This window comes from Chroicocephalus ridibundus, chromosome 8 (assembly GCF_963924245.1).
Source record: "Chroicocephalus ridibundus chromosome 8, bChrRid1.1, whole genome shotgun sequence".
Taxonomy (NCBI): Eukaryota; Metazoa; Chordata; class Aves; order Charadriiformes; family Laridae; genus Chroicocephalus; species Chroicocephalus ridibundus.
The window spans coordinates 3,362,084-3,385,043 of record NC_086291.1 but is presented as its reverse complement, the minus strand read 5'-3'; the positions used below and the strand labels follow the sequence as shown (position 1 = coordinate 3,385,043).

Genomic DNA, 22,960 nt, shown 5'->3' with positions numbered 1-22,960 from the left:
AACTTCAAAAAATAAAATCTCCTTCATCTAACTGTAAGACCCTACCAGCCCCTATTTCTCTGTAACAAACTGTCAGTGCCTTCTGTTCTGGATTTCAAAAACAAAAACTCAGCGCTGCAAGGACTGCATCCTGCGAGGAGTCCCAATTCAGCACGCTGGGTTATACAGGAAAAGCCTCTGAAAGCTTTGGACCTGTATCTGTGGTTTGAGAAATGTGCAATTAAAATCAGCTGCCACGAAAGTGGCAGAAGGGTGGAGGCTGACAATAATAAACCACAAGCTCCTGTACAGTCATTTGAAAGCAGTGTCTTCTCCCCAGCTCTACCAGATACTAAATTAGAAACAGTTCTGGCAGCATTTTGTCTCCTGCTCCTGAAGCAAAAGGGAAAGAGACTTGCTAAAATTCAGCTGACAGGTTTTTGCATTGATCCCGGGTTCAACCACATACAAGTCTGTCGAGTGTGAAAAGTCCCTGCGCCGGCTTCAGTCCACAAGAAACAAAAGGCCCAACCAAGCACAGTGCGGAGGGCCCCTCATTCACAAAAACATACATTTCTCCATAAAAATGTCCCCATTGGACTGCGTGTGATAAGACTCTCAGACGAATTTCCGTAAGCAGCTACTTGGTGGCAACTGCCAACAGAGAATCAGTGCGGACCTTACCTGGACCATAACCAGCTATGGAAGTGCTCCACACGATGAGCAAGGTGCACTGGGCAGGAGAGACCGCATCTGCATTATCATTAAAAGTCCTCCAGTTCCACACTGCACACTCAACAGTGCGACTTGCCGCCATTGTGGAGATACTCACATGAAACTCAATCATGCGGCATTACTGAAATATCCATACATTTCAGCATAAATTTCCTATTTAAACCCACATTATGTGCCCTACTCTAGGCTTTCAAACCAGTATGGCTGCACAAAACTGCAATGCAGATTCAAGGCCTTCTATTTCTTCTCTGTGAAAGTGTAATGACACACAAACTTCTGAATTTTTCCAAAGCAAATAGCTATTTCAGCTTCACAGCAGTAACAGTAAGAGTAATTACCAATGCTTACAGTACAGCATCTGTAACAGTAACAGAAAGTAATGCTTTCTCTCTGCATAATGTTTGTTATCATACCAGGACAGGCAGGCACAGCAGATTCTGACGGATGCCTAAGGGAGAGAAATTAACCCCAAATTCAGTACAAGCGAACCGCTGTTGTATTATGCAGCCTCAGGATACAGACTCATGACTTAACTAAATATACTTTTCCTACAGACTATCTCCTACAAACTATTGCTCCATGTTAATCATGCTCCTGAAGAGCATCTCTGCTCAGCACAGAATTTAATATGACAAACTAGGAGCGTATCACATCAACCATCACGCAATGCAGTTTGATAGGAAAGGCTCGGAGCCTGCTTCCAGTTAGCATGACCTTTTCCAGGATTTTGACAGATTCTTGCATATATTTACTAGAAAACACAACAGCAACGTGATAATGAGACATACCAGAACTGAAGACAGGGCTGACAATATTGTGACCAACAAATCTGATCCTGCATTAAGAGTTAGATGTGAAGATCAATAGCACTGAAGCTTTGAGCATGCACACTTTGATGATGGCAGAATGGAAAAACCTTAGAAATAGGAAGAAAAAGCGGAAGAGACAATTCAGAGCAAAAGGAGGTGATACAAGGAAAAAGAGTTAACAAAAATATGGCTGTCTGAGGAACAGCTTTGAGAGGTACGCAGAAGAGATCTTGCTTTATGAAAGCAGTGGGGAGTACAGAGGCAATCCAGCCAACTTGTTCCAAGATGAAACCACACGTGAGACAAGCGAGGCACAGAAGCTTGTGGGATGGACATCCAGTGGGTCCTTCAAAGTAGGCGTCTATTCCTCGGCTATCCATTGCTGCAAGGAGGTGGATTCAAAGACCCCGAGTGCTCCCTCCAGTGTACGCCGCTAATAGCAGGGGTCCCTCCCTATTACCTAATACTGGATTATGCAAAAGACCATATAGAACTGCCAAGTCAGGGCTTTGCTTTATCATTCCCCACCCCTACAGAGCATTGCTGCAATAAAGCATTAGCCCTGGACACACCGCTCTCATTAACCCCTCCTCCTTCGTGCTCACTCACCGTTAAGGCAGGGCACAGAGCTGACAGAGACAGCCTTCTGCTCTCCGTGTACTCACACAGCTGATGCAGAGGGAAATGACAGGAATTCCAGCCCTCTTCAATCCCCAGTGACTCTGCCACAGCCAGATCTCCTCAAAGATGAACTTTCAGCCTGCAGCAAAGTCATTCTTCTAAACCAGAAGTCAACTTAGTCTTGGAGCTCCCTTTTGAGACGATACTAGCTCCGAGGACGCATTTGTGCTCTGTATGAGAAAGCTTTAACACATTATGTTGGACACAGAGCAGTACATGAACTGAGGAGACTCTACAGAACCCTACTCCAAAACAAGAGAAGAACTCTTGTAAACTCACAATTGTACAGACTATCAAATTCAGGGCACGTTTCCAGTGCCGCCTGACCTAATCAACCCTCGTGGAAGAAAACAAGATGCTATAATATTTGTTTTCTAAGTTGACCGCTGCAAAAGAAACTGCTATGACCCGAAGCAACAATTCAAATCAAAGGAACACTTCCAAAAATACAGTTCAAGCCTGAAAAAGTGTGATGAACTCTTGAAATTTTTACAACCACCACGCTGAATAAATTTTGAAGGTTGCTGGTAGGCCATGCAAGAAAACCTGATTTCAGAGAGCTTGATTCGGGCAACGTGGCCTACACATTTCAGCCGCTCTTAAAAGTGGACTGTAAACTTGTAAGTAAATACACATTCCTGAGGAATAACCACATTCAACTTTTACAGTAACATTTAAAATACCTTCGAAGAGGAGATGAGCCACTGTGGTCCCACTCTCAAGAGTGACAAGAAACATGAGAAAACAGCCAGCTGAAAGTGCATGAGCTTGCAAAGAGCTCTTCATGGAGAGAACCACCTGTACACGTGGAATTCAATGCCCTGTCCAGGCTGTTCTGGCATAAACCAACTAACATCTGATTAAGGGAGCCCCTTGTCCTACACAGATTCTGCAGAAACACAAACTGCCAACCACACCAACTGATCTGCAAGATAGAGACCTCCAAAACTAGCAGCTTTTGCACGGAATTATTTTCGTCAGTGTTATCAGGGACGCTTAGGTCAACAACTTGTCATCACTCCAATTTCTTTCCAAATGGTAATCAAAGTAACTATGCACATCACCTTCAGTCTTCCATGTTCCAAGCATTACTTACAGTTGTATGATGAGAGACGCTGCCTCCAATATTGAGGTTTTTGAGAAGCTGAGGAGACCCTCCATACTGCCCTGAGATCTGCTTCCTGACTTCGGCAGCTACAGTTCTGCAACGAGACAGGGACAACATCATTATCTCTGTAAAAAAATTACAACGAAGATGACATTTCAAATAGGCTTTACACTGCCGTTGGAATGAAACCAAATACTTAGTGCACTGGTTGGAATGAGAGTGTCACCGGGCGGTGAGAACAGACCTTGTATATTAAAATCCTGGAGAATCACAAAATTCTCGCATGGCTGCATATACAAGTTCTTAACAGCAATTACATTTTTTTTCCTTTTGTGAACTGCTGTTTTTTGCACATCTGTGGCAATAAAATGCATGTGACACTGAGCACAAATAAATTTGTTCCCAGCAGGCTGTTTCCAGTTCCTACCAAGGGAAGTTCTCCTCCAGCACTCCCCACACCCCCAGCAGTTCCAAGCCTGGTCACACACCTGCTCCTGTGCTCTGCTCTCTCATTTTCATCCCTTTCCTATTTTCGGATTTTGCAGTCGCAGAGATGAGGACTGGCAGCCACGTTCCACGCAATATCCAACCCCTTCAACACCCAGCTCAGGGGCAGAAAAGCAGTCCCACGCTGGGTGGGTTGAAATGTCCAGGGAACAACACATGGGGAACAATCGACTGACTCAGAACAAAACACCATTTCCCCTTTCACGTAGGAAAGGTAGCGGTGGGACAATGGTGACCAGCAGAGGGGACACGCGATGTACTGGCTAGCAGGGCACAATGCCTTATGGTCTCTGCCAGAGAGAAATCCCACCACTGGGAAACATTTCTTACCAGGAAGGAAAAGCACAGATCAGCCCTTCCACACGTGGAGGGTAAAATCCACGCTGCGCCCCTCTGGGGTTTTCTGTTTTCCCCAATAGCCACGTTGTCACTGCTAAGACTGAAAACACAACAGTTTGGCAAACCCGGCAAGGGAACATCTCGGCAAAGGAAGAGCACATCAGAGATGGAAATGCCAATTCTGGCTTAACTGTCTTAACAAATAGCCACGGGTCAAGCGCTAACACAACCACCCGCAGTGCTCCATCTCGTGACCTGGCAGTAAGCTGCAGCTCACCTCAGCAGCAGAGCTGGGATAGCCAAATTTTTGAGTATGGCGGAAATGGTTCTGTTTCAAAAGTAAACCAAATGCCTAGATTCTTTCCACGAAAAAACATTTTGCTGAAAAGCTGCTGACTAGCCCTGGTCTACAGGACCTCACCAACACAAGAGTGCTCCTCTCCAGGACTCAATGGCCAATTTATTAGTCACAAACCTGCTCCCAACTGTCATTCACCACATCGCAGCACTGCAGCCTGCTTCGTCTCCCAGAACAAAGTCCCAGCTCCAAAGAGACGACAAGCAGTGCATAACATAGATGAAGAGCCTGCAAGGACACGGGACTGTGTCACAGGGTGATTTTTTTTCTGCCATATCAGCGATCTTTGCGGGAACAGCGTCGTAGCTAACAGACTCGCTCCTGATCTCACCCAGGGGAACGCGCTATCAGCGTGGGGCACAGGCTGCTAAAACCCGGTCAAGTAAAGATGGTTAAACCTCCCCCGAGCTAAACCTTGACATCAGGGTGGGCTCCGAGCTTCAGGACTGCTGTGGCAGTGAATGCTGGTGGGAAGGAATGGGGGCAGGTGGAGGCAACCGATGTCAATGGAAGAGAAGGGAACTCTAAAAGGGAACTAGCTGGGACAACCAAGCCTACCATGGAGAGCAGATGTTTCCTCAGGCCAGAGGATGGGAGTAAGATTAGCTAGAGGAAGCATTATTTTGTCTTTTAAAAAAGTGGACAGCAGAAGAAAAAAAAAAAAAGTTTTATGTATTCTGGCTGCAAGAAGTCATTTGCTTCATGTTTGCCTTTATCCACAGGGGACTATGTTTTCACTTCTGGAGGGTGGCTTCTGAAAGCAGACCAAGAAGCTCCTGCTGGGGACGGACAACAGTCAGGCTGTCTGATCGCCCTCGGAACAACCACCTTCCCTGCTCCCACCACGTGCACGCATACACCCGCAGACATACACACACACACACACAGGAGAACAAACCACGCATGCTGCTAGCATTTATAGGAAAATTTGGAATGTATTAAAATGGCTGCTTGGCATGGAAAACACCACGCATCTGTGGCTGACAAGATTTAAAAGCTTGCCCCAGGGTTGCAGACAGTCTCTGGTTTAAACCCAATCTCTTACTCGGTGCGTGTTTTGCATAATTCCTGACCATACGCAGAAGAGAGCCCTTCACCGCATGGCTGGCAGGAAAAATCAGAAACCACATTTCACCATGCAGCAGAAGACAGGAAAAACTAAAAATCTTTCCCCATTTTCAAGAGGCATACATTGTTTCCAGATGGAAAGTATAGCCAGAGGAGGAAAACCATGCTCAGCTGTGAAACCGCAGCCGATGCCTCGCCACGTTACTCAGCGCTGCTCCTCCCGCGTGCGGTGGCTCCTTATGAACCTGAGACATGCTCTGTGGTAGATTCCAGAGGGGTTCTCACTCCTTTCTTCTTCTGCTCATTGGCGTCAGCTGGGCAGCTCTGCAGCGGCTGGGAGCTGGGCTGTATTTGGAGCACAGCCTGTCAATACACCCTTAACTCCAGCTACCACTGTGCCTTACCCCAGCTTGAAGCAGAAGCAAGCTGGGCTGCAGTTACAGCGCTGCTTAGGGGCACTATGAGTTTGCATGGATGCTATTAGCTGCCCGACATCAGCCTTGCTGAAAAGGTCATTTGATACAATAGGGGAAGAAACATGGTAAAACAAAAGGGCGGCACTGATCAGCACAGCTTCTGACCACATGCTGTACATCGGTGGCAGCTGCCCCATTAATAACCTCACTGGATATAAAAAATTCCCCTGAAGCACGATCACAGAAAGTCAGAACTGAGCAACCTCCAACAGGTTTGACCAAGACACCATCATTACTTTCAGGTCTTAGTGGTCCCACCTCTCCAGCTTTCACAATTTCCAATCAAACCTCTCCCCTGAAGTACCTGGCTACTGTCTAAACCTGAAATTCCTGAGTGGAGTCTGCAGGATTTACTACTACTTCCTACAAGCCTGCAGTCTAATCCACAGCTCTTGATGGCTACCTGTCTGTATCGCTGCATTCATGGATGTATTGAACACCATTTCCCCTACTGGAAAGCACCACGCTTCTGACATTTAGAAACCATCTTCTCATGTAATCTGATCATCAAGTGTATTTATAGGTAACCTATACCCATTTGGTTTTGCGCCAACACCATCAGTTGGGTTCAACAGCCCTCCTCCCATCCTTCCTACTTGCAAGGTATTCACAAAAATCAGTCAGATCCCTTCCCGGGCTTTCTTCTGCAAGGTGAGATCCTACAACAGGCTGTCTGCTCCCCTGGTCACCCTGATGGCTCTTCTCTGTTCCAGTGGCAATCACACCTTTTAACACTGTGTTTGATTTTAACACTGTGTTTCATCCTGATCACTCACTCCTGAGAAGGCCTGATCAGGGCTTTGTAGAACTGAGTAAGTATTTCCCTACTGAGAAAACACCACAGCTGAGTACTGTAAGGACTGCTTTCTCACTGCTTCATCCCAGAGGTTCACAGTTTCCCTAAAACTGATAATACACTTGCCTTCTCTTCCTCCGGTTCCAGAAGCTGTTTGTCCATTTCAATCACGACTAGCAAGTTCATGTTATCTTATAACCCTGAACACTATTTCTAACTAGAATCTATGCTTCCTAAACCAAGCTAGTTTAAAAAGTGTATTACACCAAACCCAAGCAGAAAAGAGAAATAAATCTCAAGATAGTCTCCAAATGGAAAAAAAAAAAAAATCCATTTGGCAGAACAGAAAAGCCATTAAAGCTCTTGATAATTAAAAGGACAAATAAAAAACCTGCCTCTTTAATAACTATCTTATATTCAACATGTAACCTGGGATCCTTAGACAAACATTCCAGTTAATTACAGCCCACAGCCTCATGAATGTCTATGTTTAAAGTACATCTTCCCTAGTCACTTCCTTTCTGACCTTCTTCACTGGTTAATTATTGTGTGTGCATGTGGTTCACACAGAAAAAAAAAAAAAAAGAAAAACAAATGAGAGGAAAAAAATCCCCTTGGAACGGGCTTCTAAAGCAAAACAAGACTGGTCATTCTCCAAGTACTCTGAGCTGCAAATAACAAAACGAAACCAGTTGTTTGCACTTCCATGTTTCTTTACTACGCACAAAAATCATTTCTATGTGGCCTACCCCGTCAAAATCAAAATTCTTTTTGTTTTTTTGGTGGTTTTGTTTAGCTTAAGCAGCATACTGGAAATATCAGCTCTTCTTTTTGCCTTCCCAAGAAAAGGTTCAGCAAGACCCGTCCAGTTATGCCAAGCAAGGTTAAGAACTCTTCCCTTTCACAGAAAAGGTGGGTCAGGATACAGACATCTAGATCATCTGCTGCAGTGATTTGAGGAAGTCTCTCTTTTCCATAGCCCTCCCCATTTTGAAAGAGCAATGCAAATTGTTTGTTTCTCCCCATCCCGCTAATTGCAGAACAGTTACTCCTGCCTGTTCATCTTGTGTGTCACGTGCAGTGACTCTACATACAGCAAGCCTTTGCCTCTTGAGAAAGACAGCCTGGTACAGTGAGGCATCTGCACCAATCCACACCAAAGCTGCTTGTTCGCTCTCTGCAGCAAAGAAAATTGTATTTACATAGTTTACTTTTTAAAGTGAAAGCATCCGTCTTTGTTCAGCCAGCTCACTTGTGTACAACTCTGCACGTGGCTGGAGGCATCTATCCTATACTCACTATGCTTGGGTTTGAATTTCCAAAGCCGAATGGCACTGGCCGGTTGTGTCCGTCTTGTGGCTGCAGTTGAGGTGACCTGTCCCTCTGTCCCTGCGTGCTCCGCCTGGGCTCTCCTGCCTGCGGAACAGACGGCTCCATCCAGGCCCAAAGCACGGTGTGAGTCACCAGGTACGCGTCGCGGTGGATGAGGAACCTGCTGGAGGCAGAGCTCTGGCCCTGAGTTACCCTGCCAGTTCAGCCGTGCCCTGGATGCAGCCCTCCTCCTGCTTCTTTCAGAGTGAACTCCTTCCCCTTTCAGTGAAATGGGACTGATTTACAACCCGAAGCTGAGGAAATACCCAGCCTGACCCTGACTGCTGCAGGGTAAGTCTTAAATTAACACAGAAGATGAGCAACAACACATTCCCTTTTTCCTTACCATTGATTAAAACAAAAAACGCCATACAATACTGCCTGTGGTGCTCTTCTGATAATATTTGATTATCAAGGCTGAAAGCGTCACCCCTAGGCTGCAGCAAAGGGAATGAGCTCCCAAGATACTTTACCGTGAAAATCACCACAGGACTGGATTCTTCAGGAGAGATCAAAGTCACATCTCGCGTTAAAAAAACCCAACCAAACGAGGAAGCCTTGTATGAAGAAGCAGCTTTGTAGCAGAGCCCTAGAGGTGAACTCTTCTCCCTGCCTTCTCGCTCGCTTTAAGCAGTCAGAGATTTTCTTAGGCTTCCCAGAGCACTGCCGAGTCCCGCAGGAGACATCCACAATGGCTGAACGGGGCAGACAACATGACTTTTGGAGAACAGGAAAAAGCTGCTCTGAAGTTTCTGTTAAAAATACTTTCAATTATCTGTGATATCGTCTTGACAAGGCAAATGGCATCTGGATGTGGGAAGGGAATAAACTGTGACGAATATCCTGCTGCGACCACTACATTTCTGGCCTGACTCAGTGCTCACGGAAGCCTGTGACAGCTTTGCTATTGGTTTCAGTGGGTGCAGGTTTCACACCATCCCTGTTTACCCTGAGGCAGGGCAAAGGCAGCTGTCAGTCTCCCTGACACATCGTTCAGGCAATGTAAAAGGCAATCTAAATGAACGCAAATGTAAATTTAGTCTTCCCAAGTCACCTTTCACAGTACCCCATCAGCGTAAAGGGAGCTGCAGCAGAAATAAGATGCTAGCTCTCAATGGAGTCAACAGAAGTGTTTCCCCCTCGATTCAAAACCATAAAGACAAGCAGCTGTGATTACTCTAGAAATCTGTCCATACACAACATAAATGCTCTGGATGATGGGGAAATTCCAAATCACTGAATGTCTAAGAGCAGGGTCACCCCCTTTCAGCCAGAAGACCCGCCCCCCCAGCCCCAGACAGCAGCACCTCATGGCACCATGAGGTTCCCATTCACATGAAAGCACCTCACAACGGGCTGAACCCACCAGGGTGAAAACAATTTTCTCCGGACTCCATCGATAGCTGGGGAGAGGAAAACTGAGAATTCTCCACAAGAGAATAAAGACCAGTGGTACAAATCCCACTCTGGGCTTTGTGCGAGACCAAAACGCAAAGCAAAACGGAGGGTAGAGCAGGTATGTTATTCCAAGTCAGAAGGATCCTCTTTAACCGTGGAAGCAGTAAAGGAAGAGCGAAGCTCCTTCCAAAGAGTGACGGTCTGACCAAAGAAGCAGTTCTGGATTCCCCAGATAACCTGAACTCGGGATGGTCCAAGAGCAATGACAAGGCACTGAGACAGGGCTCACGTGAAAGGCTACATGAGTTTGCCTGAACTGTGTATGTTGCGTGATGTTTAAAGGGTGATTTTTTTCTTTTTCTGCATTTGAACTCTAGAAAACCTGCACACCTTTTCCTCTGCCTGCCCCTGGCAAGACTGGAGTGATAGGATACAACACGCTTCGATTACTGGGACATTCAGGAACTCAGAACTGACATTTTTGGTGGTGGGGCTTCCACGTCCCATCTCTCTGCCAAGCGGCCCCATACCCAGAAAATGTACTGGGATAAGGCAACTGGGAATCTGAAGCGCACACAGGGGAAGGGGTGAGTGCTCAGTGGGGACAGCAGCGGGGACAACCCCTGAGGGGCCAGACATGGCGCTTGGCTTGCTCAGTACTGAACACCCAGCCCTGCTGAGAGCGAACAGGCAGCTTAGCTGGTTCCTCAGGAATAACGTATTGACTGATTGGTTTTTATTGAGACATCTCAATGAGTGAACTTCATCTCTGCCAGCGTGGATCCTGCCTCCTGGTAACTCTCCTCTAGCCCCACAAACACCGTATGAGCTGGACAGGGGTACTACACAGAAGTACGTCTGGTCTTACGCTGAGATGGAAACAACAGCATACACGCGGCTACGGAAGTATTATGATGCTGCAGAAGGACATGTTCCAATACAGTTTAATAAAAAATTTATTACCAATATATTTCCAATTAAAAATTAACACTTTCAGGCAAGACTTCAGGTCTTATTAACCCACTATAGTAAGTTTAACTCAGGAGTTTCTTCTGATGGAGTCAAGAAGAATTAGTAAGTACACGTGATGGCCAAAGTTCAGGCTGAAAATCTGTTCTAGTTTAAAGCCTTCCAGCAAAAACGCAGTGTGACCTAGTCAGAAAGATACCTCGTAACTGACAGTCTTAAGATATTTTGAAACTGCTGTAGCAGTCACTGATAGCTCCTATCTCCAATATTTAAAGATTCCAGAAGCAATAAACAGATACCGCGTGGCACCGGTGTTCTGTATATACCCTTGAGGTGCACCGCAGTGGCTGAAGAAAGCACAGGCAGTAAATCAGGGCTGTGAAGACCACATCTGTGGTCTTTCTGAGAAACATAACAGCCGATCTCACGCTTCTTTTTCTGCCACTACTGTAAAAACCATCTTAGAAGCTTGCATCTGTTTGGTAGGTAGGTCTTAAAGTGATTTACCTTTGTGGATCTGAACTACATCCCATTTGAATTACACACTATAAGGCAAACCAAGAGCAGCATGGCTATTTCCTGTGAATAAGACAAATGCTACGTCTACCTCCACGAGTAAGCCAAACCGGAGGGCAGAGTGTGAAAATGTGATGGATCTATTCTTCTTTAAACAATGGAACTGGGGAGGGCTTCCAGCAGCCACCAACACAGCTCTTGGGACTTCCGTATGCTGCTTGCTTGAATCTCTCATCCTCTGAACAAGTAACATTCACAGCAGCACATTCTGTGCCGGCATGAGATGGGCTACAGCTCAGTTTGGGCACCTCTGGGTACAACATCTCTTCTGCCTACAAGTTTTTGCTTTCACATGCACAGCCCATGAACCAGGAACTAGAGATTTCTCAGAAGACACCACTACAATATGGGAAATCCCAGAGAGAAGTACAGCAGTCCTATAAATAAGCATAAAAGAAAGAGTTGGAGATGCAACAGCCTTGCTCCAGGTGGAGCTGGCTTCATTGTAGACCACCTGGGCCCTGCATCAACAGTAAACTCCACAAGCAAACCTGTCCTGTCGAAAAGACCACCTCTGCCTGCACACAGGCACTGCTGCCGTTTGCTTGGCTTGAAAACACGTGGAGTGGATTAGATCAAAAGGTACACAAAGGTGGCACATCTGTGCCACTGCCCGATGAACTCACCACACCGAGCTACGCAGGCAGAAACATGGTGAGCACCCACGGTGGTCATCCCAGGGCCATTTTATTCAACTTCATGCCAGGGCTGCAGAACTCTTACACCCTCACTTCTAGTACTTGTCTCTCGTGTGACAACTTCTATGACTACAATCAAAAACCAGGAAAAATGGTCTGGCAGCAAATCCAGCTCTCCCCATTCCCAAGACCTTGATCTGTCACATTAACCCCTGGAGGGTGCACATCACAGCTGGCAGAGAACCACAAGAGAGGAGCAATGTTTTCACGCCTGTCTTCATATCCTGAGCGGGGTGGGATTGATGCCACTCCTCTGCCTCCAACCTAGCCTTTTCCTTTGACCTCCTGTGTCTTTGTCCATGACCCTTCTCCATCACAGCTTCTGTAATTGCAGCTATTTGTATCTATAGCTTTCTCATTCAATGGCATGAAAATGATACTCCTTTCACTACTGTCCACAGCCTCCTGAATAGCACCAGAGAAATTCATGGTTCCCACCTTCACCCTGATGCTAGTTACAGCTCGGAGAGGTACCACGGTCACCAAAGTCAGTCTGCTCAAACCTGTAAACAGAAAAACTGTGGTTCCCACCTGGAACCGTATGCCTAACTTGGAATATATATCTGCAGAAACCTGGTATTAGCTGGGAACTTCCTATAAATATTCTTAAAAAAAAAAAAAACAAAAAACAAAACAAACAAAAAAACAAAAACAAAACAAAACCCAAAACTTTGTAAAATACAAGACGTTTCACACCGCAAGTCTCAAATGGTTTTGCAGGTCCAAGGAGCTGTGCTAACATTAACTGGCTGGTTATCCCACACAAAAGGAAGGGAACTATTCTCTCCATGTCGCAGGCAGCGAGCGGGCAGGTCTGCCGCTCCCCGGTCTGCTGCTCCCCGATGCGGGGTGCGGGGCCCGGACGGGGCTGTGCGAGGGAGGGAAGGCGAACCGGGGGCCCGGCAGCGGGCAGCGGGGGCCGGCAGCCCCGCACCGAGCGGCCGGGAGCGCGGAGCCGCCCACTGTGCGACGAGCGGGGACTGCACAAAGCGCCCGGCCGGCCTTTGTTCGCGGGGAGCCGAACCAAACAGCCCTTTTCCTCCCTTTTTTTTTTTTTTTTTTTTTCCCTCTTCCCACCACCCCCCCGCCGCTTTCCCCAGGGACGCGGCACGGCGCAGGGCGGACGCGGCGCACACACCCCCGCCCGCATCCCCCCACCCCTTTGTTGCGGCCGGGGGGAACCGCAGCCCCGCGGCGCCGGCCTGGGCGGACCCTGCCCGGCGGCCGGCCCGGGGGCTGCTCACGGCAGGCCCGGCGCCGCGGCCCGGCCCTGTCAGCAGCCCGAAGGCCGCCGGGCGCCCGCGGGCCGCGCCGGGCCCGTTCGCCCCCCGCCTCCCCTCGCCGGCCGGGCCCGGCAGCCCGCCCCTCCTCGGCACCGGGACCGGGCGAGCCTCCCGCCCCTCCGCACGCCCGGCACCGGGCGCTCCCCTCGCCCCGCGGCCGCGCTACCTGCTGATTTTCTGGGCGAAGGCGCGGCGCTCGGCCATGGCCGCGCTGCGGGGCTCCGCGCGGCCGCTCCTCAGCGCCGGGGAGCCGGGAATGGGCGCCGTAATGCTCGGCGGAGGCGCGCACCCGCGCGGCGCAGCCAGCCCAGCTCCCACCCCCGGCGCTCGCCCGCCTCCTCCCCCTTGCCGGGCAGGGGCCGCTCCTCGCAGACATACGGCGGGGCGGGCGCCGTGAGCGGCCCCGCAGCTCCGGGCCGGCCCCTGGGTCCCGCGGACCCCAGCGCGGCACCGGGCGGGGTGCGTGTGGGGGGCGCGCATCACGGACGGGACCCGGCCCTCGGACAGTCACGCCCTGCGGGGCACCAACTCTCCCTTCAGAGAGGGTAAAAATCACAGAATCACAGAATGGTTTGGGCTGGAAGGGACCTTAAAGCCCACCCAGTGGCACCCCCTGCCCTGGGCAGGGACACCTCCCACCAGCCCAGGTTGCTCCAAGCCCCGGCCAACCTGGCCTTGAACCCCTCCAGGGATGGGGCAGCCACAGCTTCTCTGGGCAACCTGGGCCAGGGGCTCACCGCCCTCACAGCAAACAATTTCTGCCTCACATCTCATCTCAGTCTCCCCTCTTCCAGTGTAAAACCCTTCCCCCTCGTCCCATGGCTCCCCTCCCTGCTCCAGAGTCCCTCCCCAGCTTTCCTGGAGCCCCTTTAGGGCCTGGCAGGGGCTGGAAGGTCTCCCCGGAGCCTTCTCTTCTCCAGGCTGAACCCCCCCAGCTCTCTCAGCCTGTCCCCACAGCAGAGGGGCTCCAGCTCTCCCAGCATCTCCGGGGCCTCCTCTGGCCCCGCTCCAACAGCTCCGTGTCCTTCTGCTGTTGGTGCCCCAGGGCTGGAGGCAGCGCTGCAGGGGGGTCTCACAGAGCGGAGCAGAGGGGCAGAATCCCCCCCTCATCCTGCTGCCCACGCTGCTGGGGATGCAGCCCAGGCTGCGGGGGGTTTCTGTGCTGCCAGCGCATATTGTTGGCTCGTGTCGAGCTTCTCATCCACCAACACCCCCAAGTCCTTCTCCTCAGGGCAGCTCTCCATCCATTCTCCAACCAGCCTGGATTTATGCTTGGGATTACACAAACAGAAATCCTCCCTAATGGTGTTTTAGAAGATGGCTGGAATAGTGCGACAACCATCTTTCCATCCAAACAGGTCGTTACTACCAGTCCCTCCATAAACGTGTTGTATTTGAGGTGGTCATCCTGATGGGAAGGGGAGGGAGAGGGTGGGAAGTTAAAAAATAAAAAACAAAACCCACTATTTTGGGACTTCAAAAAAAGACTGAGCCTAGGACACATTCTAGCAGATAATTCAAAGTCAACGTTACACGACATATGCTGTGCATTAATCTAAACCAGAGAACTATTAATAGTAATCCAGGAAGTGTCCAGAAGTAGCAAGGGTTAATTCATCCGATTCCATCTGTTTGCATTGTGCGAATGTTTCCAGCACATTGCGACTGCAACCCGAGTACACCCATTTTTCCACTAGCAGAAGCCACTGATTTCCAGCTGCATAAAATTATTCTGCTTTGCTGTTTGTATGTGTTTACACAGGGAATGTCAGGCCCCGAAATCTGCAAATATATACATATGTGAATAATCCCACTGGAGTTAATCAGACTCTGTGCCTATATAAAGCAAATCCCATGTGGGTAAGATCGTGTCCTGCTACAGAAATGTACTGTAATGTGCTACACAGATGCAGGCGCACACGTGCACGCAGATGGAGATGCCGCAAAGCAAAGACCGATTTTATGCCACAAGAAAGGGTTGCTCATCTCCGAGGGGAGGGGAGAAAATATCCCACAAATGCCTGCCAAGACAAAGACTTTTGCTCTTGATTTACTGCCTGCCTGTAGAGCTGCACACGGGGTAAGTCCACCACTCAGCGCGGGCAGGATAAGTGAATGAGGTATTTACCTTCTCACATCCTCATGAGCTGGGGATGCCCCACCCCTGGAGATGCTGGTTGGATGGGGCTTTGAGCAGCCTGGTCTAGTAAAAGATGTTGGACCGGATGATCTTCAAAAGGTCTCTTCCAACCCAAACCACTCAACGATTCTATGATCTGAATAAATTCTCGTATATAGTGCACGTGCTTACAAGAGCAGAGCTACGCATGAGGGACCACCAGAAATGTTTCCTCTTTCCCATCCCCCATCCCATATGGAATTTCCTTTCCAAAATGGCATCAATCTGAGACACAGGAGGCCTAATTTAGTCTTGCCTTTAGGGAAAACGGCATTGCCTAACTCCTTTATACTGAAACTGGGAATCCTGCAGTTCTGAAAAGGGAAATTCTTATCGCTGCCAGAAGGTGCAAAGAGCAGTCCAGCCCCACAAGCCTGATCCACTGAGCACAGAGTATGCAAGGTCGATCAAGAGGTCTCTTGGATTTTAGGTTTCATTTTCTCCTCCTGTCAGTTACTGTAACTAACAGAAGAACTTGATTAATTTGTGGGACACGTAAAGTCAGCTCAGTATAATCCCCAAAAGCTACACATAGCTTATTTAAAAGCCTTCTACAACTGGTTTGTTAGTGTGGGCTGTTTAAAGACCAAGGGTACACTTCAAAATGCAGTAACGACATGGGCGACGTTAGGTCTCAGTCTGATGAGCAGGTATGGCTCAGCTTGAAGCAGCCACCCCCCACCCACACACGCGACCTGCCTCGCCCTGCACACAGCTGCTTCCTACATCTCCAAAGTCCATAGCACAGGGGCTTGCGGCAGCTAATTGCTGAGTTTTGATGCCACCTTTGCTCATCCATCAGTGTCCTGCTCTTCACTGACTTCAGCAGCTTAGAGCTTGGCCAGATGAGCTCTGGCAGACCCGATTCCAGCTGCCCACCCACCTCTGGGCTGGAGGCAACCGACGGAAGGGCAGTCAGATGAGACGCGCCTGACAGATGTGCTCTGACATCTGAAACCGCCAGGAAGGAAAGTCTGTGCATGGATACCAGCATTTGGAACTGCTAGCTGAGGTGGGGACACACATCCTGCTCTGCCACCCTTGCCAGAGAGGCCACAATCTTGCTGGAAGAGCAGGACAATAAATGGGAGCAATCAAGCTTTAACCTACCGCAGTAGCCTCTCCTTGCCAGTGAGGGGCCTTTGCACTGATTGTAGATCCTCACTGCAGAAGGCTACAGAGCTAAAATGGAGCAGGATGCAGGAACCCACCTCTTTACAAATGATTTGTCAGTTATCTTGTTGAAGGACATAAATGTACAGAAGTATCAGCAGAGATGAAAAAAACCCCTAACTCTACCCTACCTAATATGGAACATCTATGTACAAAAAGAAAAAATATATGTATTTCCAATTCAAAGATACAAAATGGATATAAAACAGCTATCTATCAAATACAGTATATATTATGTGCTCTCAATGGGAGGGTATCGCTTTGCGGATAAACAGGCTTTCTCCATATAGTTGGTCTAAATATGAACAAAATCCCTCAACTCACTTAGAAGTCAACAAGTGAATTTCAGAAAAATAACATAAACATTCCTCACTACTTCTCAGGTAGTAACAGCCCAGCAAAAGTCTACAAAGTCTGTGCCAATGACTTCAGTAAGAGATCGCTGAGGGTAACAGAAATGTACACGCGACCTTGTAAAGAGAACCAAGAGCTTCTGTAGATTGACTAGATTTTGCAGTCCAGGCAGCATTAACCAAAAGAAGTCAAGGAAAAAAGGGAAGAAATGTGAGGGGAAAAAAATGCAGCCTTTTACCATTATAAATCCCATAACGCCAAACACTGAAATTCATGGTATCAACAAATCCTGCCTCCATATCGCTGGTAAGTCAGTGTGATTGATGTCGTGTCGTCGCTGTATTATTCCGAGTACTAAGGTGAGTGCTGCTGCTGACAGGCACTGTGAGTCACATAACCTCTGTGCCTCTTGTTTTCTCATCTTAAAAGAGAATTAATGGAAGGAGACGTTTTGTCTGAAGAAACAAACTCATGCTTTCCAAAGAGGACAATGCGATCAACTGCACACAGAGATCTGTTACGTGGAATTTCAGTCTGCAAAAAAAATTTCTCCAGGCATCTCTTTAGGAGATAGCAACTTCCTCTGATTCAAAACCAACTATTGTTTGGCAAATTTTACCCGCAGTAGAAAACTGAACTATTTTATTTTAAATTAGAGCAAAATTGTATGGAATTGATGATATAGTTGGAGTGTTAGGCTGCTTATTTTCCATAAAGTTGTTTGTGTAGATCTATTGTCCTCAAGGGTGACTGGTATCTCAGAACAAGAGTGGAGACAAATCAAGACTAACTTCAGTGGAGGGACTGATTAATACTGCAATTAATACGTCCATACAGCCCGGCTTAATTTAAATTAATGTTTGGATAGAGGTTACAACTAAAATCTGGAACTTTATCAGCATTATCATCACCAATAATCAACTGCTGCTCCAGGTAGGTGGTCTCGGAGAAGCTGGGGGGTGATCCTCACTCGTCCTGGGTGCGTTAGTACTCCACCAGGACACAGACTGAGCACATACTACCTTGGGAGTTGAGGGACACTGTGAAAGGTGATGGGTCTCTACCACAGCTGTTGCATTTCCCTTCTAGTTTACCTTGATGATTTGAGGGGCTGGGGGAAAAGCCCAGCAATTTATCAAAACATGGACTGTCATGTTGAAAGTCACCTTTTAGTCTTCTCTGATAAATCATGTAACAAAAAGGTAAGGAATGAACAAGCGAGTCTACAACTGTGAGCTGTATTTGGGCTAAGCTCAAATATCTGATATCTAAAGGCCTAGGTTCATGGCCTAGACACAGTGCTCTATTAACACACATGTAACCATGAAACAACATCTCCCACACTGAAGGGGTGTGAACGAAGAAGCGTTTCAATCAATTCACTTCAGTACCTGTCCATAAGCCACATGCATCCTTTAAAATACATGACTAAAATGCTTTTTTATGGAAAATGAATTTTACTCAGTCATAATCAAATTTAGTAAATGCACTGTGCGAACACAGATGTAACTTGTTGACCCTGATAGTTATACGGTTAGGCCCTGCCCTAAAAAAAGCTTCTGGATTGTAGCCATAAAATAATTTTGCAAAAAGTGAACCAATCCTGTGTCTTCTTTGTTAGCAGTCTATTTACTCAGTCCATTGCTTCCTTGTTCTTCTTACATAAACTTCCTCAAAACAAACACACTGAAAACATTTTCCACTGAAAATGTGTCCTAACATAATTCAATAAACAATGTAGTAAATAAAGGACTGCAAATTCAGAGAGCCATCTACTGGCAGCTAAATGAAACGAATTAAATTCATTAAGGGCCAAATTTTCTCTGCCTTTCTTTGCAAATAATTTCTCTAAAGATAAGGAACTACACTTGGGTAATGTAAACTGTACAGGCATAATTACCTTCTCAATACGCGTATGGCAAGAGTGAAGATGCTGGTGTTCTCAGAGCAAGAGAGAGCTCCTCGTTTGCCCAGTGCACACAGATTCTGTTGGGGGAATGAGAAACTAGGGAAGTAAAGAAAGAGAGAGGACTCCCCGAGTGCCTGCAGCCTTCACTACATCCCTCACATCCATGTTACTTTTATAGATGTCTCAAGCCCGGCATAGCAAAAGCCAATGACAGCAGAACTGGAAGCAGAGCCAAAGTGCCTCGAGTACAGCATTCCAAAGACCAGATTCATAGGGAATGGTGTTCTTCATCCCCGACATCTGAATATCACAAAGGATGCTCACAGCAAGGAAGGGAGATACCTTGTAGTTCTGGATACCAAATCAAATCATGTCAAATACTGCATGAAACAAAACAGCTGTGTGTCAAACATTCTGCCTGGAGCAACATCTCCCAGCCTGTGAGCCTGACCTCCAGGAGGATCACGCTTCCTCTCCCTGGGAGAAGCACGGCAGTTCCAGGCTCCAGTGGGGGAAGCAGCGGTGGTGTCTGTCCCTTTCTCCTGGACTTACCTGCAGTACTTTAGGTGGAGCAGCTGGGTAGACCAGCAGGCACTGCAGCAGGAATGGTGGCCACACTCATACTTCTACAGCAGCAAAAGCTCCTTTTGAGGGAGAAATGGAAATTTGAATCCTCAGCTGCACTAGCCTTTCTGCAGCCTTCCTCGTATGGCAGTATTTGATGTCTGCTTCATTTTTGCCTTTATTCTTTGTCTCCTGGCATTATTACTTTCAGATTTCTTCATTTTAACAGATGGGTTCATGAACTTAAATCTCTGCAGAACTGAGCTTCCACTAATTTGTGCTCATCTTTATCATTTTTGGGTAGTTTATGTTTCTACCCTGCATACAGCTTTCAATCTCTCCCAATTTAATACTCTGTAAATGCCACTAATGTGCTTTTTATTTTCTCTTCCAGATATTTTAACTAAGATCTTAAATTAAGGGTAGCCTTAATTTAAGGGTAGCCTTGGCACAGATTCCTACAGGTATCCTACTGCCGCCTCCTCTTCCCCAAACTAATCCTGGCATAAGAGTAAGAAAATCTGGTTTCGGGTGCAGTGAGTGGTAGGAGCAGAAGCATGCTGGCTAAATCAGCAGAAACAAACAACCCAAAAGGAACCAGCAATCTAGCAAGGGGGTTTGCTCACACCGTCCCTTTCATCCTGCATTACTGCTTGAAAGGATGGTGCACAAATTGCTGCCAGAGTTGCTTCCACAGGCAGACGGACACACCAGACACACGCGAACAGGCTGACACCTGGGTAGCTAGGTGGGTCTAGTCTGGAGAAGGACCCCGGGGCCACCCTCATCAGCCAACATAGTCAGAGACTGTGCATGAAGGTGGGAACGTCTCAAGAAGCAACTTGGGAGAATCCTTTGTTCCCTGAAAGGATCCCTCAAGCACGCATGCTGCTTTGTTGCTTTACAGTGTGCAGGCATTGACTATTAAACTTGAAGATCCTGACTTCTTTGTGAAGCCCATGACATTCTGCAGTAATGGGTTTGCTTCAGAGACAAAATAGTTGTCATAGCTTTTAGTTTTTAATCAATAATGCTTCTCATCTTTATAAAGCTCTGTATCATTTATCTAACCATTCTATTTCCAGTAGTGGCGCTAAGTGCAAGCAACCCTTCCACAAGCACATCTGAGGTTTTCTGTTCTTAAATGGGTGGGAGCAACCTTGTTGCAACCTATTTTAACAAGTAGTTCCGTGAGTGGCAGAATTAACACAGCCTGGATTACAGTGATCCCCCTTTATCCTCTTGCAGGGTCTCTTTTCACCTGAGCAGCTATTTCCACAAAAACCGGAGTACTTAGTAGCTCTGAGGCTCTGCAAACCTGATTAAATTGCACAGTGGTTTCAAAATTTTCCAGAGGGAAACAGATCACAGACGGCTTACTTCCCTAGGAAATGAAACTAAAAATAAATGAGGAAAAATTCCCTTCCCTATAGGAAGGGAGCTCCTGCACCCAAGGTCTTCTCCGTTTAGACAACAGACAAAGGGGTGTTTTGGAAAGCACACACTGTCAGAGAAATGTTTAATGGGCTTTTCCAAATATATTGCAGATTATTGATGAATGATTAGATGACTTCCTAGAGGCAATCTACTAGGCTAGTGGCAGATACAGGAGTAAAAGCTTCATTCCCCCGACTGCCCAGCAATTTGGTGTTATCTTACCCTTCTGCAGTATTTGGTGCGTAAATGTGGTGTAACTGTGATGGTATCTCCAAGGGCATCTTCTCTAATTTTTAGTCTTCTTGGTGTTGCCACTTGGTGTTACTGCTTGGTTTATCTATTGAAAAAGCAAGGAACACAGATTTTAAATATTCCCTTACTAGTACTATATTAATTTAGCACAAACAGAGCTCAAAGACGGTTTGCACGCCCTTTATGCTATTAAAATATTGAAAGTGTAAATTCTGTGACATTTGTTAGAAGTTTGTTGAATGCAATATGTTCTCTCCCACTCCCTCTGCAGAATCTTCCCTACAGAAATAGGAATTAGTGAACGTGAAGAAAACTCTGTCTTTACAGATAGTTATTTATGGTTGCCTGAGTAATTATTTTGCTATCAAAGCTTTGTTTTGCATGATCTGATTGATGCAAAAACCAGAAAATAAATATCTTCATTCTCATAACCTGATTGCCTGAGGGATTTACAGTGTATATCCAGATGGCATATTGCGTGGCCTATCAAATCGGGGCACGGTTATTAAATTTCAGAGCAGGAAGGTGCAGGCAACTAATTTCAGGCAAGGGAAAAGTAATTTCATTTGATCAACTTAATAATTCTTTGTTCAACATTTAGCCAAATCCAAACCACGTTAGCTACTCAGCTCTCAATATTCGAGACCATACACAAACAGACAAGCACATTCATCTTTGTCTTCGAGAGTAAAAGCAAAGATGAAACTTTAAAGAACTATTCTTTCTAAAACAGGTCTTAAAATTCTGAAGGCAGGAGGCCTGCTTCCTTCTGCACTGACAGATTACCCACTACCGTGGGGCCAGTCTTTTATGAGTTTAGTACAAACAGCAAATGTTTTTTATTTTTAAATCTTTATCTTTGCTTGCAATATAAAGACATACATGGTGTGCGTGCCACTTTCTGCGTTACTACCTCTCCTTTCCAGTTTTGAAAAGGAACAGTAACTACATGTGACCATTCTTCAGGATTTTTTAAATTTTATCATGGCAGTGTTGCTACTAGAACTCTGCTATACAGAGATGCTTGCTGCTCAGAGTTTGAAGGATTGCTTCAGGATGAGGACCGTGATCACTAATTTACAAGAACACGGAAATGAAGTGCTGTTAGCAAGGGCAAACAGTCAGCTGAAAGGCAGGGGAAAGGTTAGAAAGGTGATCTCCTACATCCCCCTTCAACCCAAGAGCTAGCCCTTTGAAACAAGATGTCGTCTGCTTTAAAAATTCGTACCTACCATCCTCTTTACTCATCGACTGTACTGTATGAAATAAAACATATCCATGAGATTACATAAAAAAACCCAACAAGAAATACATGAAACATCTATTGTTGGTACTTGTACTGAAGCCTTATTTTAGATCATGGGCTACAATCATGTGCCTATTATAAAAAATTAAACTCAGTCTGATCATCTCTGACCAGCAGAAGGCAGTAAAATCACAAAATGGAAAAAAACCACCCAACTTTCTTCCTGAACCCGAACTTGTGCTGTTGAGTCCCGAGGACTTTTATAGGATGTCAGGCAGTAACACCAGTTTCAGACATTCAACAAATTCAAGTCACATCTTTCCTAAATCCTGCACTTTTGTTTTTAAACCCTTGGCCCCTGATACAGCTAAAGATTATTTTTAAGCAGCTTAAGACAAACAGATTAACAAAGAACCTACTTTAGAAATAACTCCAAAAACCCTATCCCCTCAGCGTGTCTAGCCTAGAAGAGCAAGAGGAGATGCAGTTACTCTCGTGTATTTTCAGAAATTTTCAGAAAAGAAGAAAAGCAGCACGTTTAACTGGAAAACACCTCTGGCATGTGAACCACACCTCTGGCGATAACAATGCTGGCGATTTCAATATTAGCGGCCTCCAGAGAATTTGGAGATTTTGGAACCATTTTGCTGCAGTGGAGTCAAAAGACAGAAATTTAAAAAAAAAAAAAAACAAAC

The 22,960-nt window shown here is 46.7% G+C and overlaps 1 protein-coding gene across 21 annotated transcripts in view; it reads right to left on the bottom strand.

The window, feature by feature from the left end:
- DOCK7 (dedicator of cytokinesis 7) overlaps window positions 1–22,960 on the bottom strand; it is a 117,323-nt gene that overhangs the window by 94,221 nt on the left and 142 nt on the right. For 14 of the 21 annotated variants that reach the window (XM_063342737.1, XM_063342738.1, XM_063342741.1 and 11 more), the window contains exons 2-3: window positions 20,990–21,104; window positions 3,301–3,406 (exon numbers count right to left, since the gene is read on the bottom strand). In XM_063342737.1, coding sequence (XP_063198807.1) covers window positions 3,301–3,406; window positions 20,990–21,048 — 165 coding nt within the window. In that variant the 5' untranslated portion in view covers window positions 21,049–21,104. Of the gene's footprint in view, window positions 1–3,300; window positions 3,407–13,317; window positions 13,463–20,989; window positions 21,105–22,960 lie in introns of those variants that run through there. The other 7 variants (XM_063342742.1, XM_063342744.1, XM_063342746.1 and 4 more) reach the window with 2 other exon arrangements.